Genomic DNA, 11911 nt, shown 5'->3' with positions numbered 1-11911 from the left:
AAAAAAGCACAGTTAATATACAACGAAATTAGATTACAGGAAGCAACGGGGGACAGGCAAGGATTGTAAGACTTGAAGATATTAAGGAAAATAGAGGAACAAACAAAGCAGGGGGGTATGAAAATGATATCTCTTCTTCTCTATATAAAATACATCCTTCGTGTCACAGGGGTCTGGCTGTCATGTTGATCTGTTCTTAGATGCAGTTTTTCGGGGCATGTGACAGTGGTGAACGTGGGTCTTCAGGGAGTTTCCACAAGCCTCCCTGTACACAATGAACCAAACCTGTTTGGACATATTTCACCTAGTAACAGTGTGATGGGAATTTATGATTGGCTGGTGTGGTGTAGTGGGGCTGTCTCAGGGCACTGGATAATTCTGCTCCGCGTTCTACTTTCACTTTAGTTTAGCTCTCTGAAGAAAGCAGATAACACGCATCTGTGTGTCATCCCCACGTTCTGTAAAACATATCAAAGAGGATCCAATCGACCATGATGCTTGCTTGGTGTCTAGCAGCCCTGGTAGCTGTCTCCTTTGCAGCTGATTCCAAACACAGTAAGTACTATTTTTTTTTTTTTTTTTTTTTAAGCCGTAACTTAATCAGAATCCGGTTTATTGCCAAGTTATGTTTTCACAAACAAGGAATTTGCTTTGGTGTTTTGGTGCGTAGACAAGAAACGTACATGTAACATAGATTACAATAAAATAAATAAACACGATTTAAAAAATGATGTACAATAGCTGTTTTAAACATTTTACTGAAGAAACTACCTCAAGTAAAATGGCCTCCATCCTGGTGTCTGCCATCAAACTACATCACAGATGAATAATGAGGGCTGTATGTGTGTTTCTGATGGCCAACACAGAGTCCAAACAGGCAACAAGGTGTAGGCCTACATCTTTAATAAGCTGCTCGGGCTCTGGAAGAGGCTGATGTAAGAGTCAAAGTTAAAGGAGAGAAGCATTGTACAACTTGTCTGCCATTGTTTTTAATCACGGTGGAATTCCCCTCAACAGTTTGAATTTGCTTTCGGTTTCCTGTAATCCCAGCTCTGCTGTCACAGCACCCTCCACTGGCACACACACACACACACACACACACACACACACACACACACACACACACACACACACACACACACACACACACACACACACACACACACACACACACACACACACACACACACAGATACTGATGAAGAGTTCGGAGGATGACTGTGGAACATTTCTTCCATTTTCTTAGTTGTTCAGTCAGCTAACATTGAAGGGGATTTGAGGGGTTTCAACATGTGCTTTTACAGGGGCAGTTCTAGGATCAGACCTTTAGGGGGGCTCAGCCCCCTAATGAAAATGTGACACGGATACAGCCCCCACTAAATCAGTAATTTCACTGGATAACAATGACTATTGTATTTATTATTATAACAGAGGATAAATGCAAAATATTGAACATGTGAAAACACTACGAAAGTCCCTTTATGGACTACCAGAATCAAATGAAATGATAATGAGGTGTAAACAATAACTAAATAAATAATAAAACTTTCCTTGACTGGGTTGCAGGTGCATAGCATTAGCAACAGCGACACAGGATATTAAATCAAGCCCTTTGAACCTGTAATAGTTTGCCCTCTAGCATTAACAGACAAGTTTGCAAACTCTCACTTGAACCACTAAAATTAATTTAAAAAAAAAGAAATTAGTTATTATAATTTTTAGGGGGGGCTGAGATTAAATTTAGGGGGTCTCAAGCCCCCATAAAAATGGTCTAAAATCACCACAGGTGCTTTATAATAGGAAAGCAATTAGTACAATTATTTTTTCAATGTAGATGTCTTTGTGTGTGTCTGTATCACCGGCAAACTACATTGTTTTAAAAGTGCTTTCAGTTTTTAATGTGCTCGACTCAGTCCCTTGTGTAATGGTGGTTTGGCGTCATTCCCTTCTCCGTGTTGCCTCTAGCTCCCCCCAAGGTTCAGGTGTACAGCCACAATCCAGGAGAGTTCGGGAAAGACAACACCCTGATCTGCCACGTGACTGGCTTCCACCCCCCTGACATCACCATCCAGGTCATGAAGGATGGGGTGGAGCTCCCCAACGCCAAGCAGACCGACCTGGCCTTCAAACAGGACTGGCACTTCCATCTGACAAAGAGTGTGCCCTTCACACCCATGGACGGAGAGAAGTACACCTGCAAAGTCACTCATGGAAGCACCGTGAAAGACTATGCCTGGGGTGAGTAAGGATCAGCCCAAACGTGTGTTGTAATATTCTCATAACCGAGGAGTGGACAGAGAAATTCAAACTGTATCAGCATGCGATGCAGCCAGAAAAGTCAAGGCAATGAAAAGAGACAATAGGAAGAAATAAATGATAGCAGTAAACTTGAAAACATTCAGAGACCACATACTTTTGCCAAGGCTGACAAAACGTTCTCTAAATTGAAACCTTGTGTTGTCCTCGGGTCAAATTTGACCCATTTTATATCAGAATTATGGGTTTCTTTGAACCAAATTGCCCCAAAATAACATGAATGGGTGGATGTACGTTGTATGGAAGCCATGTAACATTCTTGGCAGGTAGAATTAATGACTACTTTCATTGAATTGTGGGTGTTTTTTTTAATTTATTTTTCAATTTTATAGCATTTGAAATAAACTGTGATCATCCTCTGATCTTAACGATCAGTCAAAATAATCCACAATTTCTGTTTTGTTTTTTAAACAAAAAAGGTATTATGTCATTTAAATTATGTTTATTAACGATGTAATTAAAAAAGCGTCGGAAAAAAGTGACACAAACGTTTCAGAAAGCGTCAAAAAAAGTTGGGAAAAGAGCCAAAAAAAGTTCACGATCTACAGGTTAAAGACAATTGCATTATTTTATTTCACCAGCTTTTCTGAGATTGATTTAAAAAACAATAACTAATGTATGCTTTTTTCTTTTTTTGATAGAGCCAAACATGTAACCGTCAGCAGGCCCAGACTGGTGAGTTCTCGTCCTTTTTACCCTCCAGTGAAGTGAGTGTCACGTTGTATTGTCAGACGTTGATTTGTCGGTGTCTGCTGCAGGGTGCTGCCACCTTGTTTTTCTCTGTCCAGATCGACGCCGGATGTTTTGGGCCCCCATCCGGCAAATAATTCTTCACATCTCCAATTAACAGGATCACAGTTTCTCCGGACATCCTCGCTTTTCTTTTCACAAAACAACAAAAATCAATATGATATTCAGGGGGAATTTTCATTTACTAATTTAATGTGAGAGACTGCATGGGCTGCGGGGACATTTAGACATTTTGTAATGTAGCGGTGTGTTGCTTAGATTGCTTATATTCCAGCCTTTGATAATGAAATGTATGTACAGTCTATTAAAATAAAGTGATAGAAGTTAGTTTTTTCTGTACACAACTCTTTCCTGTACCTAAACGAGGCAATCAAATTGTAATTGGTCAGAGTTATAAATACACAAATTGAGTTTTCTTTCCGGACCAAGTAAAAGTTGTGTTAAACTATTTTGATTTGTGATTTAAGGTAGGGCGATTTGTCAGTGCCCTCTATTAAATAAAATGCCTCATAAAAATGCCTTGATGTCTTCGTTTTTTTTTTTAAACACAAACCTCTACAATGTATACTTGTATCATAGGGATATTGATCGACATGTTGTCTTTGTGGCTTTATGAAGATGAACATGGTAACATGTATGGATCCATTTCAGGTGGGCAAAAAAAAAGTCATCTAGAATGTTTCCTTTCAGGTCAGGGTTCAACCTGAGACACATGCATTTAGGGCAGGCAGTGGAATGCTGATCACACAGAAAACTACTATTCCATATAAGGACAGCTGTCCCTATGTGTATATATACTGTAAATGACACAGTATATATACTGTCTGTAAAGTATAAATGATCACCCCATTCTGTTACATCTCCTTAGCCCACTTCATTCCAACCTATTACCACTAGTGTTACACTTATTTCTGGAATTTATGGTCAATAAACCTCTTTAATATGAACTTACACCTACTTTCTGAGTTCAAAAAAAGAAGCACAAATTATGAATTATTTTGACTAACAAAGGATGTGGAGTGGATCCCAGGCTGGTATGTGTCAATGTTTAGTCAGGAAACGGTTTTGAAACAATTTCACTTTCTTTTCAAATGCTATAAAGTTGAATTAAAAAAAAACACAATTCAATGAGAGTAATGATCCGATCCTTCATTTTTTATTTTTTATTTTTTTTTATTTTATGCAATTTGGTTTTAAGTAACCTATATTTCTGATACAGAGACTTTAAAAACGGGTGAAATTTGACCCAAGGACAACAGAAGGGTTAACATTGACCCTCTGATCAGTGACTTCACTAAAAGTGTGATTTTCATCTGCCTAGTATTGTGTATGCTTGCTCACTGTACACTCTTACTAAAAACAGAGCCATCATTAGGGTAATTTGTGTGCTTTTCCTACTACTACAAAAGGTCATACTATACAGATGTAAAAAGAAAAGAAAAAATAGACAGTAAAAAACAAGAACAAAAGATAGGACATAAATGTAAAAATCATTTACATGTTATAATGTCAGCGTTTGTGTTATGTACATCATATAATCATTAACTTATAGGTATTGATGGTTTTTAAAATCAAATACGATTGCGCTTTACTGCTGAAATGCATTAATAAAGAGCAGGAAAGTTGGCTTGGTTCCTGACCCTTTTTTTCTTATGAATATGGAATTATACAACAACAACATAAATAACAAATTCAATCTCAATCTGTTCTGGACTCAAATATGGCATCATATCAAACATATTCATATTCAAACACATCAAACAATCATCTTAAGTTTCTTTTTTAGAAAGTTTGTCTGACATCCACCCAGAACATTCTTAAATAAATAAATACAGTGAAAAAAAATGGAAAATACTCTCTTCTAGTTCACAGAAATCACGAATAAACTAAACATCCCGTGTGCTCGTCCTATAGGCCTACTATGACAAGTCAAAATGTCTGCTGTGAGAAATGCCTATCATATGACTAATATAAGGAAGTGGCTTGTTATAATAACATCAGGTGATTTATCACAGTGCTATAAGCAATATTCAGTGGAAACACTGTTTAAATGTTGTCATTCTGTACATATTTTGTGTGTACAGCCAAGGTATTTATGTTAAGTAACTGTATTTTAATTTTTTTTAATCTATTCCTTTTTAAATATTTGCATAGCTAATTGCTACTATTTACAAATACATGCCATTGTGCAACCCGTGTTGTAAAATGACAAATACAATTAACTTTGAACAATTTCAATAGTATTCCCACTGCTGTGGTTGACTTTTCTTTTCAAATGACAAAATATCAATAGTAGGTCTATCTTTGTGTGTGAGGAATAAAAGATATCACAAAACATATCAACTATGGCGACTAGCAACCATAGACTAGCTAGCAACTCGTAGGCAGCTCAAACAAACATGGAGGGTTTATTTATTTGACAGAAAAGAACTGCGCCACACAGGGCAACATCTCGTAGTAAAATCTACCTAGCAACACTTCATCTGGATTATTCTATTGGTGGAGGAAGTGGAAAACCTCCCGGAAGCACTTTTAGTCATTTCGACCGGACCGACAGCCGACAGCGTCCCCGCCGTTTAACAGAAAGAACTCCCGAATAAAAAACACATTTACTTTCGTTTTGGCTCGCGGGGCAGCTTTATTTGACGATACGACACTTTTCTGTAACGTTACGGAGACCAACTGAAGGTAAAATCATGAAGACATTTGTCTGCGCACTTCTCGTCGGTCTGCTCTGTCTCTGTCCTTCAACAGCCAAAGAATGTAAGTAATCTACTGTACTTTTATATGTGACAATATAGTTAGAAATGGCGCTGTGTTATTACGCGGAAGCCTCTCTGAAATGGCAAGTAGGACCAAAAGGGCTCGGGTCTAACTAGGTTGAAAGTTCCCGTTTAGTTCACAGCCTACTTAAACACAAACATGTGAAGAAATAGCCAAATGAATAGGTCCGCTAAAAGTAAAGTAGAAACTTAGAGAAATGCGGTGTATTAGAATCATGAGTTTAAAGGGGAGGCGCTCTAATGTCGTGTTATATGGTAGTAATAACATATTATCAGTCTTGTATACAGTACTTAGAAAGCTACACTTGAGTCAAAGTGTCTTACCAGAACATGACTTTGGTAGAAGTTAAACCCAGCTAACAATTTTTGGTTCCCAGAACGTTCTGGGAACGTTCGTTTTTGGTTGCGCGAACGTTCCCTGAAGGTTAGGTTTGGTTGTGTTTTGGTTTGGTTGTGTTTTGGTTATTATGGAAAGTTGGTTGAACGTTCGTTTTTGGTTACATCGAAAGTTCTCCGAACGTTGTCAGAACGTTCCCAGTTATAGTAATATTCTAAATGGGGACTTAAGTCCCCATTTAGAATATTAATTGAGTAAAAGTCTTTTAAAGTATCTGATATTTACTGTACTTAAGTATCAAAAGTCATTTTATGATATTACATGTTAACTATTAGAAGTGAAAGTAGAAAAAACTTTGATTATGAACTTTATTGTGGCTTCCTTTATAGTGAAGTACAATAGGCCTTTTTCACGGCAGACATGTTGACATGTCATAGCAGGAAAAGCACAGGTGTATTCAGAACCATTACTGATGGCTGCATTCCACTTAGGAGAGGCCCTGGTATTAAACGATTAATGATGGCTGCATTCCACTTAGGAGAGGTCCTGGTATTAAACCATTACTGATGGCTGCATTCCACTTAGGAGAGACCCTGGTATTAAACCATTACTGATGGCTGCATTCCACTTAGGAGAGGTCCTGGTATTAAACCATTACTGATGGCTGCATTCCACTTAGGAGAGGTCCTGGTATTAAACCATTACTGATGGCTGCATTCCACTTAGGAGAGGTCCTGGTATTAAACCATTACTGATGGCTGCATTCCACTTAGGAGAGGTCCTGGTATTAAACCATTACTGATGGCTGCATTCCACTTAGGAGAGGCTGTCAGTACCCGATCCGTTCCACCTGCACAATCCGTTCTGCGCAAGATGTTCACGCATGCGCTGTGGTACGAGGATTTACGACACTACCCAATCTGTTCCCACGTTAGCCTCCAGCTAACGTTAGTTTAGCTAATAGCTAATTCGGTGGACCACTAGGTGATTATAGCGGTCTGCCGTTAGCCTCCACCGGAAAGCTAACGTTAGTTTAGCTAACGGTTAATTTGGCTAACCGCTAGGTGATTGTAGCGGTCTGCCGTTAGCCTCCACAGTTAAGCTAATGTTAGTTTAGCTAACAGCTAATTCGGCTAACCGCTAGCTGAGACAGCATGTAAACTTTAAAAGACCCTCAAAATAAAACTTGAAAATAAACGTTAACATATATAACAGCTGTTACGTCAGTTCTACTTTCATTTAAAATACAATCACTCAATACTTGTCTTTATTGTTATTACTGTAAAGTCTTAATTTAGTTGTAGCCTGCTTTTCCCATTATGTTTGACTTAACGTTATTTTAGACTGAATCTAGCTGTCCGTTCTGCCTGCACGATCCGTTCTGCGAATGCCTTATTTTAGACTGAAGGCTGTCGGCTAGCGGTTAGCCGAATTAGCTGTTAGCTATCCCGGTGGAGGCTAGTGTGGAACAGATTGGGCAGGTCGTAAAACGGTATTATCATCTGCGCATACGTCATGGCATACATGTCATCTTGCACATGCGCAGAACGGATCGTGCCGGTGGAACGGATCGGGTACTGACAGAGGTCCTGGTATTGTGCATGCTGACTCACTGTAATAGCTTCCTGGAACACTTGATGGAACGGAGCTATCGTTAAGGTTATCAGTTTCAGCTGTGCTTTTCCTGCTATGACAAGTCAACATGTCTGCTGTGAAAAAAGGTCCGTACCTTCCACACCTTCTTAAACATCAAGTCAAGAATTAGATTTTATTTTTGTGAGGAAGATTCTTTCACTCCAACGTACGAAAACATTTCTTAGCAAGTAACGCGTAACTAAGATGCTTAGGGGAAATGTAGTGGAGTAAAAGTAAACATTTGATTTAGGATATGTAGTGGAGTAAAAGTATCCAGAAATATGAATAACAAAGTAAAGTACAGATACGTGAAAATTAGACTCAAGTACAGTAACGTTACATTACAACAGTGCATAATACTACAGCATATCATTGTAGTTTCAACATGGCATCGTGACTTTGCGTAAACATACACGCCACTTTCCTAAAGCCAAATGGCGTGTTATCTGTACGCATTTTGAGCTTTCCGCGTGTATGTCTACGCTGTATACAGTGGATGTAAGGTACTACTCCCTATCCGTAATTTACATGTCATGTAGGTCAATGGAGGCCAAACGGCGTTGATAAACACGCTATAAAACGATTATGCGTCTTCATAACATGCCAAAATGGCATACGAATTGGCGTGTCATACATACACCACTTTATGAGATCAGTCTGGTAGTTTAATAGTAGGATGAAAAGGGGGCAGAATCTATAATGTATTGAGTAGAGCAAGTAAGGGAGTGAAATCTACATTAGTCCGCCAGCTCATTCATATTCACATCAAACCAGTGGTGTAGTCTACGTGATACGCAGGTATACACGCAGTATACCCACTAAGAAAGCTCCAGCCACTTAAAAATGCCCAATGACACACAACAACATACTTTCCATTATATTTGATATATTTTGAATTGTCATCTGTGGTTTTCTTCTACACAAAATATAGGTATTTCCACTGTAAATTGGTCCCCCACCCCATATATATATATATATATACACACAGTACAGTATATCGACTACAGTACATTAGACAACACCACTGCATCAAATACTTTCTGCACATGTGTGAAAGTTCTTCTGTTTCTTGGTAGCGCCGCCCAAGGTCCAGGTTTACAGCCGGGAACCGGGACACTTTGATAAAGTCAACACCCTCATCTGTCACGTGAGCGGCTTCCACCCACCAGAGATCACCATCCAACTGCTCAAGAACCAACAGGAACTGCCAGGATCCCAGCAGACCGACCTGGCCTTCGAGGAGAACTGGCACTACCACCTAACCAAACATGTGCCCTTTACCCCAAAGAGCGAAGACAATTTTGCCTGCAAAGTGACTCACATGGGAAAGACCCAAACATACGTCTGGGGTATGTGTCTGTCTCTCTGTTTTGTTTTGTTTTTCTTTCTCTGTCTACTGTCTACCCCCATTAATTACAGTATTAGGTTTACAGTCAGAGTATACTCATTTAGAATAAGAAAAAAAAGACGAGAAAGGATTTACACATAACACTACACTCTACACCAGTGGTTCTCCAGCTTTTTTCAACAATGTTCCCCCCCTTTGAACAGTGTTTTTAAGCCATGTACCCCCTGACCAGCGCGAACTATTTTTGGTAGAAAAAACAAAGTCTCTATAAAGAGGAAGAATACAGCGATGTCAGCGATAGATTTACTAATCTATTTACTTGGACCTGGAACATATTTAAATGATGATGAGAAAAGGACACAAAAACTGTAAAAAAATTAAAATAAAAAACGACAAACCTTGGAAAAGAAGGTAGAAAGGAAGTAAGGCAAGAATAGGTCGAAAATAGTAATAATAACTTCGAAAAAAAAAAAGTAGAAAGAAGGAAGGCGACACTAGGGTGACAAAAGTGACAAAAAATTCAAATAAGTGACAGACTGAAAAAAGTGACAAAAACTTACAAGAAAAAAAGAAAGCAGAACAAAGTAAGGAAGAAAGGCAAGAATAGGTCAAAACAAACGACAAGACCTTCAGAAAAAGGTGACAAACTTCAGAAACAGAGACAAAAACTTTGAAAAAAGCGACAAACTAGGAGAAAAAAAAGACAGCAGAAGTAACTAATGCCTTGGAACTGAAAAACATTTAGCAAAAAATGTCACGTACCCCCTGCAGTCCTCCAAAGTACCCCTAGGGGGACATGTACCCCCTGCAGTCCTCCAGAGTACCCCTAGGGGGACACGTACCCCCTGGGGGGACACGGACCCCCATTTGAGAACCACTTCTATACAACATTCTCTAAATTGCACTATGAAACTACATTAATATACTATAGTTGATGTGTATTTGTTTCACACACAAATACAAATCACATTGAAGAAATATAAAATACATGTGAGGATGTGGTAGAGCCTGTAATGGCTTATATAAAAACCAAATGTAAACTGTCAAGATACAAAATCACCAGTACGCTTTCAGTATTAGAGTTCCAAAGTTTCATATAAAATAAGTGTACAAAAAACTAATACAAGTAATTGCAATTTTTTACAGTGTAAACAACAGTTTCTAAGAGGGATACTTTTTTCACACCGTTCCGAGGAAACATGTCGCTCCACACGGACGCCGTAGGAAAACGGCGCGTGCCGTTTAGAGATTGGACGTGCCCCAGATAAGCAAGACCACGCGAAATCTGCAAACGCAGGAGTCCGCGGATATTGTTTTTAACATGTTTTTGTTTCTCTCTACAGAGTCAGATATGTAAGCTCTACGCTCGGCCTTGCTCCAGGTGTGTACCCATATTCATTCTAAATGTCATTTTTAAATTCGGTAAACAAGTGACACTGTTTCTAACCCTTTTGTTTGATGACCACAGGTGTGCTCAGTATCAGGAAGATGAAGAAGATTAATTGACTATCTGTAACCTTGGGGTTTTATCGTGAAAGTTTGAGCATCATGAAAATGTCAGAAACAATTGCACTTCAACTTCTCTGTATGTTTTTATACCAGAAATAGCAAATGGCAATAAAGCTCCATTAAGTAGTAGTTGAACCACTAGATGTGCCTGTTAGTGTGTAGCCACACAGGAACAGATCAATAAATAATAATAATAATAATAATAATAATAAATAAGGTGGAGGGTAAGTGATCACAAAGATAAATACAATACATACCTGTCCATTCGGTTTATCTCTCCAAAATAATGTGCATGAACAAAATATGAAATCAGTTTTTAGTTAAATTGAATGATTGATGTTGGCATCCAGTCAGCTTTGAGCCCACAACCAACTTTACCATTGTACTGCTTAATGGAGCTTTAAGGAAGCCTTTAGTGATTGGACATGTAAGTGTTTGCATTCTGTGTTTTTAATGCTTAATCTGTAATGGCTAAAATATTTTAATCATAACTCTTCTTAATCATTTGAATATACATGAAATTGCTTTTTTAATTATCTTGTGCACCATTTTATCTTCTGAAATATTAAGCTTATTATTTTCCAGTTCATTATGCAGAAGGACTCCCAAACCTGAGCACTTATTTATGTAGATCTCAGTTGATGAATATTGACATGTTAGGCTCAGAATGTCAGAATGTATCCTATACAATATGGTTGGGTAATAAAGGTGTTTATCACGCTTCCCTGTTCAGATTATTGTTCATATATATATATTACATTTCACACTAGAGTTTCAAAACTTTAGCGTTGTGGAAGGAAAGGGGCTTTTGCAGTGAAATATTAGCAGCACTGAAGAGTCCAAAGAGTATTTTTCATGTCTGTCAGGTGACCGTATGAAGAAATAAACAGGCTGTGCTGTAACCATTCCTCCTGTTCACACTGGCAATTAGCAAACGCCTTCCTATAATGCAATTTCAATGTGAAGTAATGGAGGACAAATCTCCAGAGGGGAAATTCAGTAAAACTTCCTGGGGAAACAACAAAGGGGAACCTCACACTAAAATACTTCACTTTGGAACATGGCCACTTCATTTGATTCACTTCATTAAGGCTGCTGAAGCCTCATACTGGCTTCAGATACATTTGGGATCATATCTTTGCACAGAACAAGTTATGGATGTTGGCCACCATAACTTCAATTGGAGGCACATTAGGAAGGAATCTGAATTGTCAGAAACATTGGATTTTTGAC

General features: G+C 38.5%; 2 protein-coding genes across 3 annotated transcripts; both read left to right on the top strand.

The window, feature by feature from the left end:
- Positions 1-390: 390 nt before the first annotated feature.
- LOC120553116 (beta-2-microglobulin-like) lies at positions 391-3585 on the top strand. 2 transcript variants are annotated; one of them, XM_039791201.1, is made up of 4 exons: positions 391-555; positions 1966-2238; positions 2958-2991; positions 3105-3585. In XM_039791201.1, exons 1-3 carry the CDS (start codon positions 492-494, stop codon positions 2969-2971), a joined length of 351 nt encoding a protein of 116 aa, XP_039647135.1. In that variant the 5' UTR covers positions 391-491; the 3' UTR covers positions 2972-2991; positions 3105-3585. The 2 variants fall into 2 exon arrangements, with proteins under 2 accessions (XP_039647135.1, XP_039647134.1); XM_039791200.1 differs by having other exon boundaries at positions 3075-3585.
- A 2013-nt stretch (positions 3586-5598) lies between these two features.
- LOC120553115 (beta-2-microglobulin-like) lies at positions 5599-11401 on the top strand. Its single transcript, XM_039791199.1, has 4 exons — positions 5599-5829; positions 8898-9170; positions 10513-10550; positions 10638-11401. Exons 1-3 carry the CDS (start codon positions 5763-5765, stop codon positions 10524-10526), a joined length of 354 nt encoding a protein of 117 aa, XP_039647133.1. The 5' UTR covers positions 5599-5762; the 3' UTR covers positions 10527-10550; positions 10638-11401.
- The last annotated feature ends 510 nt before the right edge of the window (positions 11402-11911 follow it).

This window comes from Perca fluviatilis, chromosome 23, assembly GCF_010015445.1.
Source record: "Perca fluviatilis chromosome 23, GENO_Pfluv_1.0, whole genome shotgun sequence".
NCBI lineage: Eukaryota > Metazoa > Chordata > Actinopteri > Perciformes > Percidae > Perca > Perca fluviatilis.
This window is presented reverse-complemented; position numbering and strand designations above follow the sequence as displayed.